The sequence below is a fragment of the Ovis canadensis genome, chromosome 4, assembly GCF_042477335.2.
Source record: "Ovis canadensis isolate MfBH-ARS-UI-01 breed Bighorn chromosome 4, ARS-UI_OviCan_v2, whole genome shotgun sequence".
Taxonomy (NCBI): Eukaryota; Metazoa; Chordata; class Mammalia; order Artiodactyla; family Bovidae; genus Ovis; species Ovis canadensis.
In genome coordinates, this window is record NC_091248.1 from 89,393,608 (window position 1) to 89,416,145 (window position 22,538).

The 22,538-nt window shown below is 38.7% G+C and overlaps 2 protein-coding genes across 11 annotated transcripts in view; one reads left to right on the plus strand and one right to left on the minus strand.

Moving 5' to 3' along the window:
• CFAP69 (cilia and flagella associated protein 69) overlaps window positions 1-16,515 on the plus strand; it is a 75,646-nt gene extending 59,131 nt beyond the window's left edge. For 5 of the 10 annotated variants that reach the window (XR_011256485.1, XM_069586809.1, XM_069586816.1 and 2 more), the window contains 5 exons: window positions 221-297; window positions 1,762-1,959; window positions 3,601-3,687; window positions 5,166-5,270; window positions 5,781-6,002. Coding sequence is in view for 9 of the 10 variants with exons in the window: in XM_069586809.1 (XP_069442910.1) it covers window positions 221-297; window positions 1,762-1,959; window positions 3,601-3,687; window positions 5,166-5,270; window positions 5,781-5,951 (638 nt within the window). In the remaining variant the exon portion in view is untranslated. Of the gene's footprint in view, window positions 1-220; window positions 298-1,761; window positions 1,960-3,600; window positions 3,688-5,165; window positions 5,271-5,780; window positions 6,003-14,737 lie in introns of those variants that run through there. The other 5 variants (XM_069586811.1, XM_069586817.1, XM_069586813.1 and 2 more) reach the window with 4 other exon arrangements.
• A 1,360-nt stretch (window positions 16,516-17,875) lies between these two features.
• On the minus strand, window positions 17,876-20,324 carry FAM237B (family with sequence similarity 237 member B). The gene is given in 2 exon segments (XM_069588893.1): window positions 17,876-17,969; window positions 17,971-20,324. Coding segments are annotated over 2 exon segments (480 nt in total). The 5' UTR covers window positions 18,357-20,324.
• Between the last annotated feature and the right edge of the window lie 2,214 nt (window positions 20,325-22,538).

The following is a 22,538-nucleotide window of genomic DNA, read 5'->3' on the forward strand; positions in this document are numbered from 1 at the left end:
ATGGTCTGACCACAGCACAGAAAATGTTCCTCTTTGAATGACTACATAAGGATGACCTGGCAGAGGTTTGTTACAGGAGGAAGCCAGAAGCTCACAGAAGTAACATTTTCATAAATCAGGATGAAATCAAAAGGAATAATTTGCATTTTTATGATAAATATATGCCTTTTAGAATTATTTGCTCAGTTAAAGTAATTCTCTCTTTATAAACTTTGTTTAGATTTTGAAAATTTACCTGGCTTATCTGCTGAAGATTTTGTCACTCTATGTATCATACATAGATATCTTGATTTTAAAGTGAGTACCTTCTTAGACTTGTTATTAAAATCTAGTATGCAGGCCATCAGTTGGGAAAGATCTATTCATATTTGTGAGCAATAATCCACATACTATGTAGTTTTCATTTTTCATCTGATACTATTCAAGGAGCATACAGTTAATTTATTGGGTATTTCCATGGGATAAGATTTCATCCAACTTTTAGTTTATAGAGGAAGATAGACATTACTAATATAGAGGCCTAACAGAATCTTTAAAATATAATTTCTTCTCTTTAAAAGGATATTTAGAGCTAGAATTGGGACTTCCCTGGTGGTCCAGTGGTTAAGAATCCACCTGCCAATGCAAGGGACACGGTTCGATCCCTGGTCTGGGAAGATCCCGCATGCCACAGGGCATCTAAGCCCGGTGCCACAACTACTGAGCCTGTGCTCTAGAGTGAGCCTGTGCTTTGCAACAGGAGAAGCCACTGCAATGAGAAGCCTGTGCACGGCAATGAAGAGTAGCCCTGGCTCTCAGCAACTAGGAAAAGCCCACACGCGGCAACGAAGACTAAGTGCAGTCAAAAGTTTCAAAAATAATTTTTTTTAAAAGAGAGCTAGAATTGAATGAATTATTACTTGTTAAAATAAATTATTAATACTTATTAAAGTATTGTTTTATCATTACATTATTCAATGGTCAAATATCAATTAATAGTCCTGGGTTGTTTACTTTGCTGGTTATATACTTTTTGGTAAATAAATGCCTTTGAACTTTTAGGAAAGCCTATTCAAGTAAACATTCTCTTCTAATATTAGTACTATGTATTGAATGCTGTAAATGAATAAATCTCTATTTAAAAAGGGAAAACAAGGCTTAATTTTACCTGTATCCTGGATGCATTTTTTTCCTCTAAATTTAAACATACTCAAATGCAGTAATTTCCATATATCCCAGTATATGAGGTGGAGCTACAGCATGATGAAATCAACATATTAAGAGTTTTAGGTCAAGTATTACCTTAGCTAGAAGATGAGGGACAAGGCCCTATTTCTCATATGACTAGGTACCAGGATTCCAGAAATCTCCATCTTCACTGTTCTACAAATTCATCTTGACCCAGCCTTCAAACAGGGCTTTAGGAAGGAAAGCATCAGTACTTTAGAAGGATGAGAGTAAAGCAACAATTTGTGCAGCTGTGAAAACAGAGTGACTGTAAAGGAGAGGGCAGTGATGATGGCAATGAACTACACTTAGATAGTAGAGCCTTCTCTGTGAATACTTATCACTGAAAAACATTAGGTAAGTGATTCCTGAATACTCAAATGTAACTGTTGCCCCAAATCATTCCAAGAGCCACTTATTCCCAAAGAGTAAGTTAGGAAAAGCTGGTTCAGTAAGTGTTAACTTTGGAATGATCACTCAAATACATTTTAGGTTACCTAAAAGTATATCATTTATTTTTGGTTAATTTAACTTTTTAAAACTTTGCTATAACAGATTGGAGAAATATGGAATGAAATATATGAAGAAATAAAATTAGAAAAGCTAAGACCAGTCACCACAGACAAAAAAATTTTGGAATCTATTACAGCAGCATCAGAAAATATTGGAAAGATGGTTGTTTCTCTGCAGAGTGAGATGATTGAAAGCCAAGCACGCCAAGATGTGCAAAATGAACAAAAAGTATATACAAAAGTAAGCCAAAATAATTTCCGTGTGTAAACTAGTTGAAATTATCCCTAAGGTATATTTGCCTTACTTGTGAATGCTTCAGCACTTAGAGTCATTTTGTGATTTTCTTTTATAGTTACTGTGTCTTTGTACAGACTGAAAGAGAACATGGAGTGAATAGCTTGAAATTTAATTACTGTACTCAATGCTGGTCTATGACATTATAATTTTATTTCTAAAGGCTTACATTTCCATTTTTGAAATGTCACAGTTTCAAAAATTGTGGTCTATTTAAGTGCACACATTTAGAAAATTCTGACAAACATTATCTCTGTGACTGTAAGTTTAATCTCAATGAGAAAGTCGGCCCTTGTCCCTCACTCTGTGACAGGCCCTTACTAGTATGCCAACCACAGGCACATCTCCTCACCTCAGTGCCAAATCACATGCTGTGAGCACTCTGTACATGTGCTCTCTGACTTTAGCTAGTCAGAAAAAGCCTGTTGGGAAAATATGAGCCATTTTTCCCCAAAGCTTTACACAGGTGAGAAACAACACACCTGAAGTTTTTGAGCAAATAGGTTAAGTGACTAAGAGAACCTGTCCACCGATGCAGAGATGATATAGACTCCCCATTGCTGCTTGGTGATCCTTTATGACTAAAGTTAAATATTTAGAACTCTTTAAGATGATTTCCAAAGTGTTTTGCTATTGCCTGCTGGTTTCGCTTATATTGTTAAATGTTTATATCTTCAGTCTAGTGGAACTTAGCATCCACTTATAAATTCTGCTCCATCTTAGATACCTCCCTTCTTAAAAGTTTTATTTGTTGGAGAGTTTTTATTGCAAGGATACCGCCATTTAAGCCATTCCTTTGATCTTTAGTGCCCTGATGGAAGTTCTGCTTCTCATTAGTTATATTGAGTGGCAGTATTCTGCTGTGTGGACTAGCTATTGCTGATTTGCTGATTATCGTTGATTTGTTATCATGGCTCTGACCCCCACTTATTTTTTTAGCAGTTGTTTAATTAAATACTCTTCAGTTCGTAATTTAAGCTTAATAATATACTATATACCAACCAAGGGCATGTGTTTTCTGATTATATATTTAGTGGAGAGTCTGTTGAGAACCACAGTCTTTGTAGTTTGTCAGTAGTATTTCCCAGACTGTAACTCCACAACAAACTCAGCACTCTCACAAAATTGCTTATCTTGCTGAAGTCATAAATTAGAAGAAGCTCCACCAATATAATCATGCCTAAACTATTATCAGTGGCAGCAGAAATCTCTTTACTTTCTCCTGTGGATTTGCTATTGGGTCATTTATGTAACTTGCTCTGGATTATACTCTGTTTTTGCAAGTGATACTTATTTAAAACAGTCTTGCTGAGAACGATTATTGTTATTCTCATATTTTATATTTTTATAACAGTTTTTCATTACATTTCATGGGAGGCAGTTCAAACCTTGGCCACATAGTGAGGAAAGGATTTTGTTTGTTTGTTTTAAGACTTCTGTTATTTAAGTTGTTATACTCTAATCTTTTTGCTAGTTGGCCTTAAAATTTATGTTGGCAAAAACTAGCTCTTTCTTCAAAATAGAGGTATTCAAGCCCTTTGGCATCCTTTCATAGAAATGAACTCTTAATTATCTTTCTCATTTCAGATACAAGCCACACACAAACAAAGAGAATTGGCTAATAAATCATGGGGAAATTTCTTGGCCAGAACATCAAATGCTAAAACTTTAAAGGTAGGATTTTTTTTAAATATTATAATAACCACAAAAACCAGCGAACTCTGACATAATTTTTCAGGGAAATATTCATTCACCTTTTTCTGTTGATCTTTCTGTGGGATACCAACACTGTTGATCCTCATTTGCAGTTTAAGATGATAACTGAAACTAAGCATTTTTCATAGTTTCAGAAGATACCACTCTGAGTTTCATTCGGCTTAGCAGGGTGAAACAAGGATGGTGTTCCTGGTTTGCATAAAAGAGATGAGAGTTAGTCACGAATAAGCAGGAGTGTGCCCCTGCTTTCCATTCTGAGCCTTCTTATTCACTGATTCTTTCTGTAAGAAGCAGAGTGAAGGACACAAAAAACAACTGTCCATATTGCCCTCTTGATCAAAGATGTTTTCCCTGTGACCACCACAAGAAACATTATATTAAAGCTTAAATAGGAATTTGAGAAAATGTGATAACCTGCTTCAGCAATAAGCTTGAAAGTAAACTAAAAAGTTTATAATGCTAATTGTTCACTTGAAATATGTAAGAACACCATGAAGTGAAGTCACTCAGTCATGTCCGACTCTTTGCGACCCCATGGACTGTAGCCCACTAGGCTCCTCCATCCATGGGATTCTCCAGGCAAGAATACTGGAGTGGGTTGCCATTTCCTTCTCCAGGGGATCTTCCTGACCCAGGGATCAAACCCTGGTCTCTCACATTGCAGGCAGACGCTTTAACCTCTGAGCCACCAGAGGAATCCCAAAATCTCATTACTTTTTTCCATTTGTGCTTGGGATACACTTTTACATAATGTGATAATTTTTCCTCTAAATATGAAATCATTAAATGATATATTAGCCCACAAAAATAGTGGAACCATATTAAGATAGCAAAACCAAAATTAACAACAAGCTTATTCAAGATACCATGTCTCCCCCTTCTCATGAAAAGTTCTTCCCAATGTTATTTACAAAATAGCCCCATAACTACCTGTACTTTTAAGGAAGAGTTTATAAAACTCTTCCACACAGATTAGTTGTTCCCTAGGATTTCGCCTGTTCTAGTGCCTCAACTATTGAATTTGAAGGTAACCTCAGCAAATTGTATAGTTTGCATTATTCTGAATTCTTAAAACATTTAAGTGTACTGGATTAGTATTTGTACAAAATAATTTGAAAACATTCATCATCTATTGTAAATTTAGTAGTTTATTCAACCATTTGCAAAAAATTAAGCCTGATTTCCTTGGGAACTACTTTATCCCTTGGTCATATATTGCCAGTATCTTTGGAAATCTCAGTAACATTTTTAGTTGTTTCCTGCAGTGTGCAAAGGATATAACTTGCTAATAACTATTTTCTTAGCCTAAATGAATAAATGCTGGGTCTAGTGCTAATAGATTATATATGCAAATATATTTTGTATACTTCTTTGTAAGTACCATAGTTAATGCTTTAATAACAATTTTATTTTCTTTTTAATTCAAAAATCTTCAGAAAGCAAAAAGACTTCAAGAGAAAGCTATAGAATCCTCTAGATATGGTGAAAGACCACCAAATGCAATATTTCACAGGACAGATATTAAAGGCCTTAATGCAACAGTAAGATTTTTTTTTCTCCATAACTTTTCTTAATAGATAATGAATTTAGTTCCCAAAGAGGTTTTGGGAACTAAACCTTAGTTCCATGAGGTTTTGTCTCATACTTTTTCTTTTTGCTGTTAAAATGTCAAGTAGTTAAGGCATATTTATCCCTGCCCTTACCTGGTGCTGGTTTAGACCAGACCTAGCCCTCCAGGATTCCCAAGAAACTGCTGTAAACACTAATCAAAGTAGGTCTCTACATCTCATTGACAGGGAGTGCGCAGTGCCTCCTTTGCTTGGTAAATAGATCCATGCCATATTCCAGTGTTCTTGGTGGCCCCTTCTGGAAATAATTTGGCCCTGAATCCAAAGGGCCCAAAGCCCTGATTTTTCCATTATTACACACTGCCTCCTAGTTACTATATACATTTTGTGTCTTTTCCAAAGTTAGCTAAAGGATGAATAGATTTTCCTCTTAGTGAAAATTTTTATAAATAGACTCTTAAATGTTTAATTTTGCTTTTATAGGTGCCCTCTGGTGGGGTAGTAACAGTGGAAAGCACTCCTGCCCGATTAGTGGGAGGACCTCTGGCTGATACAGATATTGCTCTTAAGAAACTGCCTATTCGAGGAGGAGCCTTACAGAAGGTGAAAGCAGTAAAAACTGTGGATGAGCCAAAGAAGAGTGATCCCACATAAAATACTCTAAAGGATTTTTGAAATAAATTCCACTTATAATTTTTAGCTAAATATCTTTATATATAAATTTAAAGCAAACATTTTAGAATAAATATTTTAGTAAAATACTATTAAAAATAAAAGTAAGGACATATAATGTATTTTTATTGAAAATATCAACATATACTGTGAGAAGAGTTGTCATCAATTTCTTTCTAAAGATTATAGTCTTCTTAACTGAAAATTGTAAAACATATTGTATCAGTTAAGACTCTTTCAACTGCTGTGAACAGCTCCAACTGGTCTGAGCCAAAAAGCAAAACAAAACAAAACAAAAAAACACAACAAAAATCAAATATAAAACTAATTAAAACTACAGGCATTGTTGGATCCAAGAACCAAAACTCTTATGAGTAGGATCTTCTCTTTTCCTAGAAACTCCTGAATTGTATTCTCCCAGGTTGATATCCAGTAGGAAAGAGTGCATGCCTACCTCTCAACAGTCTCTGCAACTGTCTCTGCATCTTGGGACATCTGATTGGCTGCATGCCCACTCCTGAACCACTCATCATGACCTTAGCCAGATCTGAGAACTGCTTACACGCAGAGCCTGAAGGAGGCCAGTCCCATCTAAAGCATATGGGTGGAGTGGGAATCAGGATAAGTACATAAGTTATTATAAATATATATAAATATGGACAGTAAAAATTTTGCAGCAAATATGTTGGTCAAAGTAAAAGTTCTTCTATAAAAACCAAATGTTAGTCATAAGCTAAACAATAAAAATTAAACATAAAGATGGTTTTTTAAAAATTTTATTTATACTTAATTGGAGGAAAATTGCTTTACAATGTTGTGTTTTTGTTGTTCAGTCACTCAGTCATGTCCAACTCTTTGTGACCCCATGGACTGCAGCACACCAGGCTTCCCTGTGCTTCACTATCTCACAGAGTTTGCTCTAACTCATGTCCATTGAGTCAGTGGTGCCAACCAACCATCTCATCCTCTGTCACCCTCTTCTCTTGCCCTCAATCATTCTCAGCATCAGGGTCTTTTTCAGTGAGTCAGAGTTCACATCAGGTGGCCAAACTATTGGAGCTTCAGCTTCAGCATCAGTCCTTCCAATGAATATTCAGGGCTGATTTCTTTTAGGATTGACTGGTTTGAACTCTGTGCTGTCCAAGAGATTCTCAAGAGTCATCTCCAGCACAGTTTGAAAGCAGAGTTCTTTGGTGCTCAGCCTTCTTTATGGTCCAACTCTCAGATATGTACATGACTACTGGAAAAACCATAGATTTGACTATATGGACCTTTGTCCTCAAAGTGATGTCTCTGCTTTTCAATATGCTGTCTAGATCTATTATAGATTTTCTTCTAAGGAACAAGGGTCTTTTAATTTCATAGCTGCAGTCATTGTCCATAGTGATTCTGGAGCCCAAGAGATAATAGTCTGTCACTGTTTCCATTTGTTCCCCATCTATTTGCCATGAAGTAATGGGACCAAATGCCATGATCTTTGTTTTTTGAATATTGACTTTTAAGGCAGCTTTTTCCACTCTCCTGTCTCACCTTCATCAAGAGGCTCTTTAGTTTCTCTTTGCTTTCTGCCATTAGGGTGGTATCATCTGCATATCTGAGGTTATTGATATTTCTCCCAGCAATCTTGATCTTGATAATCATCCAGCCCAGCATTTCACATGATGTACTCTGCATAGAAATTAAGCAGGGTGACAATACACACCTTTCTCATACTCCTTTCCCAGTTTTGAACCAGTCTGTTGTTCCATGTCCAGTTCTGACTATTGCTTCTTGACCTGCATGTATTGGTTTCTGCCATATATCAACATGAATCAGTCATAGGTATACACATGTCCCCTCCCTCTTTAAGATCCCTCCCACCTCCCACCCCATCCCACCCCTCTAAATTGTCACAGAGCACCAGGTTGAGTTCCCTGTGCTATACAGCAATTTCCCATTAGCTATCTATTTTAACTCTTAATATATAAATAAATCCCAATGATACTTCTCTTTAATGGGGATGGAAAGTGGGTGTGGAGGGAAACTCTTTTGGTGGTGGAGGTACCTTGTCACATAGAGGTAGATCCCTTAATATTGGATGTAGAGCAATAAGTGTCTGTGTCCCTGTGTGTCATGCGTTTCCAAAGCCAAGAACCCCATCAACCCCCTTCTTCACTCAGGAAGCTGCAAAGCTGAGTTCATGTCCAGGGCTGGGAGAGACAAGACTCTGTTTCCTCAGAAAGGAATTTGAGTCTAGTCTTTAGGCCCATAGGGTGCACATAGCAGTGTAAATGTATAACCACCAGCTCTTCAAGAGGAAAAAGCTCTTATATATAGTGTTTGCCAGTTTGCATGATATAAATATTCCCAGGATGACCAATTTCAAGCTACCAACATGGTGCTGCTGAATGCAGAGTTGGGAAGACATGCATAGGATCCACTTGCATTATAAAATAAAAGAGGGTTCGAACACCCCACTGGGACCACCCTCTCCTACTTTCTCCTCCCTCTTCCCCTTACACTTCCTCCTCCAACTCACATTCCTCCAGGAATTTTTCTTTATTCCCTCTGTGAGGATAGTAGCATTTGAATAAGTAGCATCAGAAGAAATGACAGCTATTGATGTTGCTCTAATTAGAATGAGTCGCCAGTGACCTCTCACCCTGGCCTGGCTGCATCAGCTTATCAGTGAGCTTTGTCTTCTTTTGAATCCCTTTCTCTACTACCATCATCCCCAAGAGGACAGCAGAAGGCATAATCTGTTCCTCTTCTTCACAGGCAGTCCTAAGCACAAAGGTTCCATGTAAAGGGGAGTTGGGGCTTCCCGAGTGGTGCTAGTGGTAAAGAACCTGTCTCCCAAGACAAGAGACTTAAGAGATGTGGGTTCGATCCCGGGTCAGGCAGATCCTCTGGGGACAAGCAAGGCAACCCACTTCAGTATCCTTGTGTGGAAAATTCCATGAACAGAGGAGTCTGGCGGGCTACAGTCCATAGAGTCGAAAAGAGTTGGACACGACTGAAGCAACTTAGCATGCACGCACACATGCAAAGGGGAATTACTGAGACACAAGAATGGATGTGGACAGGAACATGCAACAATGAGATGGCCCATACAAAAAGTACCAGATACACTTTGGGTACATCTGAGATACATACAGAACAGAGATGAAGTGTCCGTGACTAAGAGAAAGGAATGTTTACCCCATTTTGTAGACTGTAAGTTCCTTCCTCAGACTCCAAGCTCCCTAAAGACAAGACAGAGACCATATCTCATTCATTGTGGTAACCCACATCTTAGTTAATTACTAAATAAGTGTGATGGTAGCCCCAGCTCCTGGCAGCCTTTCCCTCAACTTACACAAATACAGCAAAGTCCTGAACTCAAAGGGAAGGTTCAACCAACAAAACACTATACAGGGAATGCTAAACACAGACACGTTATGGTAGTTCAAACGCGTTCACTTCATAAGAGTGGTAGACTTTCTCTAAAATCAGGCACAAGTACTATTACATTAATATGACCAGAGAGTAGAAATAGAATTGATAATACTTGGGTGAATAGCATTTTTTGTATATAGTACAACTTGGTATCTCCAGATTTATTAGGACTGACTGTAATCAAAACAATCTGTGCCTTCTGTAGAATTTCTCCCTGTTGTTATAAATCTCACCCATCAGAAAGAGGAAAGGTAAAATAGGGCAGGTTATTACCTAGCATCCATTTAACAGAGGAAGAAATGTATGTGGATGAAGGGTAGTAAGGTTGCTTAATATAGACACTTGTACTTGGTAGACAGACAATACCCAAGACCCCATATTATAGTTCTAGGCATGCAGCAGTGAGCCAGCAAATCAGTCCCTCTGTCTGACATTGTTGCGAATTCTAACAAGTCTCCATCTCCCCTCAAATCTGTGCTCCCACTACATCACTCCTGAGCCCATCCAGCCTGGCTGAAAGGTGGACAGTATATTTCCTTCCATGAGTCAACTGAGACAAAATTTTAGCTCCCAAATTTTTGCTAATAAACTAAATGAAAAAATAGTCGAGAAAATAAAAATGGACTTGAGTGAGCCCAGATGAAAGTGGCTTCAACACTGAAGCCAATCCTCCCACATGAGGGAGGAGTTCATTACCTGATTAGATCCTTTCAGCCAGTGCTTGTTCATATTGGATGAAAACCAGTGAATAATTAGGTGAACAACTATTGTTCTTCTGTTCCTCAGTCTGCCTTCTGGAACACAGGGTACATTTCATATCACAGGGAAAAACTATGATGTTCACCCTAAGTCTTTGGGGGTAAAATATCCAGTTTATTTAATCATTCCAGACTGAATCTGGCCAGCTCTTTCTGAAGTGCTGAAATTTATTAATATTCCTCTATACTGAGACCAACAGAACCAAACAAAAATTTACAGGTTTAACATAGATACATAGAGGGTATAATAAAACTAGTCCCTCTCATTACTTTGTCAACAAAGGTCCGTCTAGTCAAGGCTGTAGTTTTTCCAGTAGTCATGTATGGATGTGAAAGTTGGACTATAAAGAAAACTGAGCGCTGAAGAATTGATGCTTTTGAACTGTGGTGTTGGAGAAGACTCTTTGAGAGTCCCTTGGACTGCAAGGAGATCCAACCAGTCTGTCCTAAAGGAGATCAGTCCTGGGTGTTCATTGGTAGGACTGATGTTGAAGCTGAAACTCCAATACTTTGGCTACCTGATGCGAAGAGCTGACTCATTTGAAAAGCCCCTGATGCTGAGAAAGATTGAGGGCAGGAGGAAAAGGGGACGACAGAGGATGAGATGGTTGGATGAGATCACCGACTCAATGGACATGGGTTTGGGTGGACTCTGGGAGTTGGTGATGGACAGAGAAGCCTGGTGTGCGACGGTTTATGGGGTTGCAAAGAGTCAGACACGACTGAGCGACTGAACTGAAATCATTTTTACTCACCTACAGCCAACACAGCCTAAGCTTACATTAGTCATTGGCAGCCATGTTTCATGACCACTTATATTTAATTTACGTAGATAGCTCCTTTTCAAGGAAATGTAACGTAACTTCCCATTCCCTGAAGTGTGGGTTATGCTTAATGCCTTGCTTTCAAAGAATACAACATAGAAAAAGAAGGGAAGGTAACTTTACAGCTAAGAAATCTGGTTAATACTACCTTGCATACTAAGTCACTTCAGTCGTGTCTGACTGTTTGTGACCCCATGGACTGTGTAGCCTGCCAGGCTCCTCTCCCTATGGGATTCTCCAGGCAAGAATACTGAAGTGGGTTGCCATGCCCTCCTCCAGGGGATCTTCCAACCCAGGGATCGAAGCAGCATCTCTTATGCCTCCTGCACTGGCAGAAAGGTTCTTTACTACTAGTGCCACGTGGGAAGCCCAAATACTACCTTAGCCAAGGTTAAACACCATCCATGGGGTTTGTTATGTTGACAGCTTGTACCCTTGATATATACACATGGACAACACCAGAGGGTCAACACCGAAATCAGATTGATTATATTCTTTGCAGCCAAAGATGGAGAAGCTCTATACAGTCAAAAAAACAACACCGGAAGCTGACTGTGGCTCAGATCATGAACTCCTTATTGCCAATTCAGACTTAAACTGAAGAAAGTAGGGAAAACCACTAGACCAATCAGGTATGACCTAAATCAAATCCCTTATGATTATACAGTGGAAGTGAGAAATAGATTTAAGGGTCTAGATTTGATAGATAGAATGCCTGATGAACTATGGAATGAGGTTCGTGACATTGTACGGAAGACAGGGATCAAGACCATCCCCCTGGAAAAGAAATGAAAAAAAGCAAAATGGCTGTCTGGGGAGGCCTTACAAATAGCTGTGAAAAGAAGAGAAGCAAAAAGCCAAGGAGAAAAAGAAAGATATAAGCATCTGAATGCAGAGTTCCAGAGAATAGCAAGAAGAGATAAGAAAGCCTTCTTCAGCGATCAATGCAAAGAAATAGAGGAAAACAACAGAATGGGAAAGACCAGAGATCTCTTCAAGAAAATTAGAGATACCAAGGGAACATTTCATGCAAAGATGGACTCAATGAAGGATAGAAATGGTCTGAACCTAACAGAAGCAGAAGATATTAAGAAGAGGTGGCAAGAATACACGGAAGAACTGTACAAAAAAGATCTTCACGACCCAGATAATCATGATGATGTGATCACTAATCTAGAGCCAGACATCTTGGAATGTGAAGTCAAGTGGGCCTTAGAAAGCATCACTATGAACAAAGCTAGTGGAGGTGATGGAATTCCAGTTGAGCTGTTTCAAATCCTGAGAGATGATGCTGTGAAAGTGCTGCACTCAATATGCCAGCAAGTTTGGAAAACGCAGCAGTGGCCACAGGACTGGAAAAGGTCAGTTTTCATTCCAATTCCAAAGAAAAGCAATGCAAAAGAATGCTCAAACTACTGCACAATTGCACTCCTCTCACATGCTAGTAAAGTAATGCTCAAAATTCTCCAAGCCAGGCTTCAGCAATACGTGAACCGTGAACTTCCTGATGTTCAAGCTGGTTTTAGAAAAGGCAGAGGAACCAGAGATCAAATTGCCAACATCCACTGGATCATAGAAAAAGCAAGAGAGTTCCAGAAAAACATCTATTTCTGCTTTACTGACTATGCCAAAGCCTTTGACTGTGTGGATCACAATAAACTGTGGAAAATTCTGAAAGAGATGGGAATACCAGACCACCTGACCTGCCTCTTGAGAAACCCATATGCAGGTCGGGAAGCAACAGTTAGAGCTGGACATGGAACAACAGACTGGTTCCAAATAGGAAAAGGAGTACGTCAAGGCTGTATATTGTCACCCTGCTTATTTAACTTATATGCAGAGTACCTCATGAGAAATGCTGGACTGGAAGAAGCACAAGCTGGAATCAAGACTGCCGGGAGAAATATCAATAACCTCAGATATGCAGATGACACCACCCTTATGGCAGAAAGTGAAGAGGAACTAAAAAGCGTCTTGATGAAAGTGAAAGAGGAGAGTGAAAAAGTTGGCTTAAAGCTCAACATTCAGAAAACGAAGATCATGGCATCTGGTCCCATCACTTCATGGGAAATAGATGGGGAAACAGTGGAAACAGTGTCAGACTTTATTTTGGGGGGCTCCAAAATCACTGCAGATGGTGACTGCAGCCATGAAATTAAAAGACGCTTACTCCTTGGAAGAAAAGTTATGACCAACCTAGATAGTATATTCAAAAGCAGAGACATTACTTTGCCGACTAAGGTCCGTCTAGTCAAGGCTATGGTTTTTCCAGTGGTCATGTATGGATGTGAGAGTTGGACTGTGAAGAAGGCTGAGCACCGAAGAATTGATGCGTTTCAACTGTGGTTTTGGAGAAGACTCTTTGGGGTCCCTTGGACTGCAAGGAGATCCAACCAGTCCATTCTGAAGGAGATCAGCCCTGGGATTTCTTTGGAAGGAATGATGCTAAAGCTGAAGCTCTAGTACTTTGGCCACCTCATGTGAAGCGTTGACTCATTGGAAAAGACTCTGATGCTGGGAGAGATTGGGTGCAGGAGGAGAAGGGACGACAGAGGATGAGATGGCTGGATGGCATCACGGATTCGATGGACGTGGGTCTGGGTGAACTCCGGGAGATGGTGATGGACAGGGAGGCCTGGCGTGCTGCGATTCACAGGGTCGCAAAGAGTCGGACACTACTGAGCGACTGAACTGAACCCTTGATATAACTGTATAAGGCACTGTTGAAGACAGTGCTTTATCTCTGTAGTTTTCATCCCCCAAAACCTATAACCCCCATCAAAACCAGAGAGAAACATCAGGCAAACCCAAATTGAGGGACATCCTGCAATATACCTGGCCATATCTGAAATTGTCAAGGTCATCAAAAACATCATCTTAGAGTCTAAGGAGACATGACAACTCAATGTAAATGGTGTCCTGGGTGGGATAGGGTTGAGTGGGGAATAATTCATAGTTTTCTTTTCCCTTATTCCGAATCATCAGACTGGAACAGCAAGAGGACATAAAGGGGGAAAACTAGTGGAATTCAAATAAATTATGAAGTTTAATTTAGAATGTATCAATACTGGTTCATTAGTTATGACAAACATACCAGACTAATGTAAAATGTTAACAATGTGGAAAAATGAGTGAGGCATATATAAGAACTCTCTGCACTAGCTTGCAACTTTTCAGCCAATTTGAAACTATTCTAAAATAAAAAGCTTATTTAAAGTAAAAAAAAAAAATTCTGTAGGAAGAGCAGAGGAATTTTAAGCATGCTACTGCTGCTGCTAAGTCTCTTCAGTCGTGTCCGACTCTGTGTGATCCCATAGATGGCAGCCCACCAGGCTCCCCCATTCCTGGGATTCTCCAGACAAGAACACTGGAGTGGGTTGCCATTTCCTTCTCCAGTGCATGAAAGTGAAAAGTGAAAGAGAAGCCGCTCAGTCGTGTCCGACTCTTCGAGACCCCATGGACTGCAGCCTACCAGGCTCCTCCGTCCATGGGATTTTCCAGTACTGGAGTGGGGTGCCATTGCCTTCTCCGAATTTTAAGCATAGGCACTCAGTAAATTAACCATTGTATCACCTCATGAAGAAATATTTTGGGAGCAATATTAGATGGCTTTATTTGTTTTGTTTTTCTGCACTTTGAAACATGTGGGATCTTGGTTTCCCCTCCAGGAATCAAACCCATGTCTCTTGCAGTGGAAGCGAGAAGTCCCAACCACTTGACTTCCAGTGAATTCCCAATATATGTTTTGCTATCTTTTTTCCTTCCTTAGCTTTCAGCACTCTGGAAAATAACTGGTTCTGAATTAAGCTATAAGAGTTCAGCATATACACAAAGCTGTGAAACTGATTGAGTCTTTACCATAACATCACTGCAAGAATGGGTGAGTTTGGGGTTTGTTTTTTTTTCCTTTGGGTCATCGTCTTGTCTGACTAGTCTGATGATTTGGAATATGGAAAAAGAGAACTATGACTTGTTCCCCACTCAACCCTATTCTGGCTACCATTTCTCTTTGGTTAAAAAAAAAAAAGCTTATATTTTGACATCATAAAAGTATTTTGAATTAGTTATATTATTTCCTGCTGCATCTTTGTCCCACAGCAGTGACAATTCTGGAAGCAAGGATTGTGTCTGGATTGCTCAGCAGTGTACCTCCAAGCTCAATGAATTTGTGTTGAATGAATGATGAAAAAAGAATGCAATTTTATATATACAAATGACATGATTTTTGCCCAAAACTGGGGGGATTTAACAGAGCATTATATCTAAGTATCATCAAAGAGACTTAAGATGAACAGCTCTAAAACCAGAATGCTCAGTGTATTTTTAACATCTTTAATAATCCAAGGTAGCTTGTAAATTTAACTAGGAGAACTATGAAACCATTTTCAGTTAATTTATTTTAGAAGGTTAGAAATTAATTTTATTAATATTAAAAAGCTCATCATTGCTGCAATAAAATTTTTATGACAACAAGGATTGCTGATAACTGGTTGAGTAATTTTTTAGGCTAAAATGACATGATCTTGCTTTATGGCATTCAACTGCTGAAGTTCCAAAAGACAGCTGTTTTCTAAGGAAAATCATGACCCCATGCCTCTACAAAAGGAAATGAATTAATCAGCTTCATGGGTATTTGGTCATTTTTATAAGAGAACATATGGTCTACCCTCCAACTAGTTGATTTTCTGAGCTTAGGGATCTATCTGTAATTGGCAAGATAAAATATTCTCAATCTAGAATTTTATAATATTAAACTTAAAACCTCATATTATCTGTAACCAGTTATTATACAAAACTTATTTATATGAAATGCTACTTGTAAAAAAAAATACCTGAAAGTTATGCAGTCCATTCATTCCTTAATACTGGAGTTTCTTGACCTAGGACTCATGGGACCCCTGAAATTATGTACAAAGTATGAGTGTATATATATAAAACGCCTAGTAAAGGGTCTATAATTTCATCAGAATTTCAAAGTGGTCCACAACTCAAAGACTGTCAGGCCCCCTCCTTTAATTCAAAATTTATTCTTGGATCAAATTAAACCATCAGACAATTCATATTATTTTTGATGCTTTTGAAATTGTTTGTATTTAATTGTGTTTGGGTGTGCTGGCATCAGGTTACATTGAAGGCTATCTGTCACTGTTGGGATACTTGAAAACACAATGCTGTAACCCATGGCAGCCATTATAAAAAACCTATGGGACAGATTTCTATTGATCCTCAGACCTAGGAAAAGCTAGGCTCCCAAACATATTGCTTGGTCCCCACTGTGAATCTTGAAACCACTCATGAGTCCCAATTCACATTGGAAATTCAGACTAAATTTATGGCTACCCTTTATCAAAGGTATAGAACTTTATGATATGCATTTAAAAGCATTGATCTAAATCTTTAACTGCATATTATTTGTTTCCTCATATTATTTGTCTCATCATCCCAACCTCTTCATCTAATTCATGTTATTCTATTGTTTGGCATATGTCTTTAAATTCCATATCCTTTTTTACAATAAAATGTGTTATATAAAAGGAAATATAAAAACAATTTTTGTATTCTAAAGACAAAAATTCTATCCAATTACATTTCACGAAAGGGCTTCCCTGTTAGCTCAGTTGGTAAAGAATCCACCTGCCACACATGAAACCTCAGTTTGATTCCTGGGTTGGGAAGATCTTTTAGAGAAGGGATAGGCCACCCACTCCAGCATTCCTGGGCTTCCCTTGTGGCTCAGCTGGTAAAGAATCTGCCTGCAATTGCAGGAGACCTGGGTTTGATCCCTGGGTTGGCTGAGAAAATCCCCTGGAGAAGGGAAGGTTACCCACTCCAGTATTCTGGTCTGCAGAATTCCATGAACTATAAAGTCCATAGTGTCACAGAGTTAGACATGACTGAGTGACTTTCACTTCCTTTTTGCACTTTACTAAAATGAAGTTTCTTACTACTTTTCTGTTTCTTATTCCTTTTTTTAAAATGAGGAAAATAAAAATGAGAACATAAAATTAAATTTTAGTCCTTAATGGATAAAAAATAATATATAAGATAGCTTGGTGATGAGACACATATATCAGAAGCCACAGAGTACACTACATCAATATTAAATATTACTTTTTAGGATAATATTGGCATTAGTTTTGGCACAGTTTTAAGGTCAATATTATACATAACACCAGATAAAACTGGTTGTTATTTTACCCCATTGATCACTGTATTAAAATATATATATTTTATTTGCATTTTAAGTGGTATTTTCTTTTTTAAAAAAAAGATGCTTTACAAAGATGCCTTCTAAATAAAAAATTACTGACAAGTTATCCAAAAATGTAGAAATGATGATTCAATAGGCATAAAACAATTACACATCAACAAAAATAAAACCTTCATCAATATTAAAGAACTGGAAATAATAATTTTGATAAATGCTGTAGGAAATATTTGAGCTCATAAATACTGACACAGGGTAAATTTTCAGGTTGGTGTCATCCTGCTTGAGGTATTTTCTGTGTTCTCTTAAATGTAAAACTCACGTTTTATAAAATCCAGTCCTGTAAAGTCAGAGAGGAAAAATTGTTAACACTTATTTTAATATGATTCTTAATTTTCCCTCCCTTTAAGCAACCCTACTGAAAATATTAATTTCAAAAGTCTAAACACATGTTGATGTTTAAAAAATTTTTTAACAAATGTAATATGAATAATTACAGGGCTAAATGACTTTGTTATGAACTATTCATGGGGAAAAATAAAATGATAAGTTATTTAATGATTACCAAAATATATTATATTCTAAGATCATTTAGAATCAAGTATTTGCACATCAGAGCTCCCATGGTTTGTAAACAATATAAAATCAGCAAAAATGAAAATCAAAGCTGATCAAATTAGGAAAAATATGGCAAATTTGCTAGCTTATTAGATAAACTTTAAAAACCAGAAAGATTAAATGTTGAATTTTTAAGAAAACCAAACTGCTATTATCTAAGTACACATTTAAATTCTCTTATCTTCTGTAGAAAATTATACCTGGAAGACATCAACTGTCTTCTGCCCATTCCATGAGATCTTGAAAGCAAGCAGTCTACATACATGTCCCAGAAATCCTGAGCTATGCTTAAGAAGACATTATAATGTCTAGGCCACTGGGATTTTTGCAGGAACAACATGAAATTCCAGAAAGCATCCACATTGTGCTCTATCTTGAGTTCCTTGAGCTCTATCAATGTCAAAGAGCAAGTATTCCAGCACTGGGGATCAATGTCTTCCATGATCCCTGGGTTGTTGCTGGCAAGTACACCCTTTTGAAATTCAAAGTCAGCATGAATCAGATGGATCAGCAACATGCAACCCAAAGGCAGGTAGAACCATCTTCTTGTGGCAAAATCCATATTCTGTACAGAAAAAAAAAAGGAATATGTTTTTAGCTTAAAAAGAAAATTATTCAATTACTTTATGATCTGTTTAAACCTAAAAATTATAAATACTTATATATTTGGTTTTCATCAAATCAAAATTGCTACTATGTATTTGTTGGTTTTCCTTTACGTTGCTAACTTTTAGACCTCCCCTCAAAAGGATATCAGAGTAACAACTTTACCAACATTCTGATAAAGTCTTCAGGAGTCACTGAAATCCAACATATGTTTATGAAGTTGTGATGAGATTCATTTCATCAAAGATCTTTGGAACATGTGCTCCAACCTTTTCCTTTTACAGGCTAGAAAATTTCTCTTGATATGGTTCAGCAAGTTCTTAGGTCTTCTGTCTCCCTATCCAAGACTCTTACCACCATACATTTCAATCAAGAGGATCAAAACGCAGCCCATTTTATGTGTAACCATGAGAAAAAGAGTGTGTGGTTGTGTTTCGCTGGCATTTTCCAATCTATCAAGTGTTGAATGCTCAAGCACCATTTTAGGTTTCAAAGTTTACTTTGAACTTTACTGATGAACTTTGAATATTCATTTAAAAAATAGGTGTTATGAACTGGTATCTAGTGGATCTCTGCCTTTTCTCGAGCTGTTCAGGAGTATGAAGACAATAAAGATGATAGAAGCTAATATGACATGGTGCAGCACAAATGACATTCAAGAAATGTCATTCAAGAAATTCAAGAAAAATCCTGATATTTTCTTATGATTCTGTACACAAGTTTCTCTAAAAGCTGACTGCTCAGTAAATAGGCCTGAAGCGTATAGATGAAGTCAAGATCTAAATTCGCTTTGAATAGCCATACAGTTAACCATTCCAGGCTGGCACTGGAAATGTCCCTGACACAACCTTTACAACCAGGAGTGGAGTGTCCAGGACAGATCCAGGAGATGGGACTCACATTCTTCCGATACAGGGAAGAATGTATACAGCACCCCGCCTCCCCGCCAAAGGAAATAAAGTTAGGTGACAGACAAATCGAAGGAAACAAATTTAAATGTAGGTTATTCAGGTCGTTTCACACTGTGGAAAATTGTGCAGATTTCCCAAACAGAGCTAACACGATTTCCCCCAAATTGTGTAGATTTCCCAAATAGAGCTGACAGTAGCCAGTTTATGACACAAAAGGACTGAGTGAGACCAGAGAATTTTCTTCCCCGAGAATTTCAGGTTATACTTTCCCAACCAGTGCTCTCCTCCCGGGTCGGGTCACCTGCACGCAGAGGGAGCCGGCGGGGAATGGTACCTCTCGTCGGCGGCAGAGACTGACGTCCTGGTGTGATGTCCTGCGTTCGTTTGCTGCGCTCCCTCAGGTACGAGGGTGGCTCCTGCTTGGGGGGGGGACAAGAGGTCTCAGAGGGGACTCCCACCCCCTGCAGGCAGGTGACAGGCGAAAGCGGTGCTCTGCGACCTGCCGCGAGCTCTCACCGGGCACCCTGAACTCGCCCTGCGGAACCCTCTAGGCGGCACCGTGCTGCGGAGCCAAGCGGCTCAGGCTCCCTGAGAGCCGCGCTGTGGGACCTGCTGCGGCCGCTGGGGGCTCGGGAGTCAGCCCTGCAGACCGAATCAAGCGCCTTTTCTAGAGAACGAGAGCCGGCAGAGAGTGGGTGGCTGCTCTTAAGGCCCCGCCCTCACCTTGCTCACTTCCGCAGCTCTGAGACCCAGAAACAAGAACAATGTGAAAAAAAGTAGTAAAGTCACAAGACCATCTCACTAAACTATGATAGGTGAAAAATCCTAAACAAAATATTATCAAACCAAATTCAGGAGGATCTAATACACATCCGCATCAAGCTGGGCTTATCCTAATTAATGAAAGATCAACAGATGAAAATCAATTAGTGGATTCACCATATAAACAAATTGAAGAGAGAAACCATTTGATAAAATTCAACACCCATTCAAGATTAAAACAAAAAACAAACAAAAAATATTCTTAGTAAACTTAGAAGGGAATTTCCTTAATCTCTTAAATGATTACAGCTGCCAACAAATGTGTTAGGTATATTCTTTTCTACTGTCAAATAATGCATGTTAAAACTTCTAGAACAGTGACAAAATTATATATTTCAAATACATAAAGACAAAGCTTAGTAACTAGTCACATTGATATAAGACAGAAAGAAAAGATTCCTAATGTTTTCGGTATGCCTGCTTTTGGGGGGGTGACAGTCACAATATGAAAAACAGGAAGATTAGTGGGGAGGTTAAACTTGATCCAGGATATGTTGCATTAGAATTGATTCTGGATCTTCTGGAGTATCTAAAATTTAGCTAGAAATAAAATTAAGTTGAGAGATCTCTGTTTTGATAGAAAATTATTGCTTCCATAAAAGTATACACTGATAAAAGAAAGTTAAGATGAAGATAGACTATGCCCAAACTTAGGGGTCCATGAACTTCAAATGGAATCAGTGAAGGAGGAAGAGATAGAACAATCATTCCATACAAGCTCCAGGGTGGTATGATGTTACAGAACCAAAGGGAGGATGCTATGGCGTGAATGTTTGTGCCCCTCCAAAATTTATGTTGAAATTCTAAATCCCAGAGGTGATGGTATTAGGATATGGAGGCCCATGGGAAGTGTTTATGGGACTAGTGCCTTATAAAAGGGGCTACCCTGGTGGTTCAAATGGTAAAGAATCTGCCTGCAAGGCAAGAGACCCAGGTTTGATCCCTGGGTGGGGAAGATCCCCTGGAGAAGGAAATGGCAACCCATTCCAGTATTCTTGCCTGGAGAATTCCATGGACAGAGGAGCCTGGCAGGCTATAGTCCACAGGGTCACAAAGAGTTAGACATGACTGAGTGACAAACACTGCCTTATAAAAGAGGCTCCAGAGGAAACCTGGCCCCTTCTATCTGGTGAGGACACAGCCAGAAGAAGGCAACCCAGAAAGGAGCCTTCACTAAAACCCAACCATGCTGGCACCCTGATCTTGGACTTCTAGCCATCAGAACTGTGAAAAATAAATTTTTGTTGTTTATAAACTAGCTGGTTTGTGGTATTTTTGTTATGTTATCCTGAATGGACTAAGACAGAGGATATAGCTGAAGAATCAGAACACTGGTATAGATCTCTACTGGGAGAAATGGTCTAGAAAATAATATTTTTCATGTGGCAAAAAGGAGTGATGAAACTCAAAAGTGCACAATTTATTTAAACATAGCCATGAATGGCACCCCACTCCAAAACTCTTGCCTGGAAAATCCCATGGATGGAGGAGCCTGGTAGGCTGCAGTCCATGGGGTCGCTAATAGTCGAATATGACTGAGCGACTTCACTTAAACTTTTCACTTTCATGCATTGGAGAAGGAAATGGCAACCCACTCCAGTGTTCTTGCCTGGAGAATCCCAGGGACGGGGGAGCCTGATGAGCTGCCGTCTATGGGGTCGCACAGAGTTGGACACGACTGAAGTGACTTAGCAGCAGCAGCATGATAAATTCATGTAGAAGCTTAGATTTAACAACTTGGTCTGTAGCCCACCAGGCTCCTCTGTCCATGGGATTTTCCAGGCAATAGTACTGGAGTGGATTGCCATTTCCTTCTCCAGGGGATCTTCCCAACCCAGGGATCAAACCCAGGTCTCCAGCATTGTAGACAGACACTTTACCGTCTGAGCCACCAGGGAAGTATCTATTTATAAAGTCAAGTTAACTAATCCATCCAATTATAGTTTCGCTTAAAACAAACCCTGAATAATATGCAACTTTCCATGCCAGGTATCAGTTTTACCAACATACTTCACCAGCAGCAACATATTCATCACCATCTTATCATGATCCTCTTATTCCCAGTATATTCTCGTTGTCCCCAGACTTCATCATTCAAGTTATATCCTATCTCTCCCTTTCTCTCTGTTATGTTAGGCCCTGATCTCACTTTAAAGTCCCCTCCATGTAACTCAGCCTTCCTTCTGCAATTAAGCGTCTGTTTTCACTACAATATTTGGCATCTATTTGTACTTGGCATCTATGACTACATATACTATCTTTTCCCCCCATGAGAACATGTAATCTTTCCTACTATCTTTAGGAAATATTAAATAATATCTAAATACTAAAAATACTATCTCTATTTCATGTTCTTCTGGTGACTGGTATATGATGCAATCAGCACTCAAATAATTTTTTGCTGC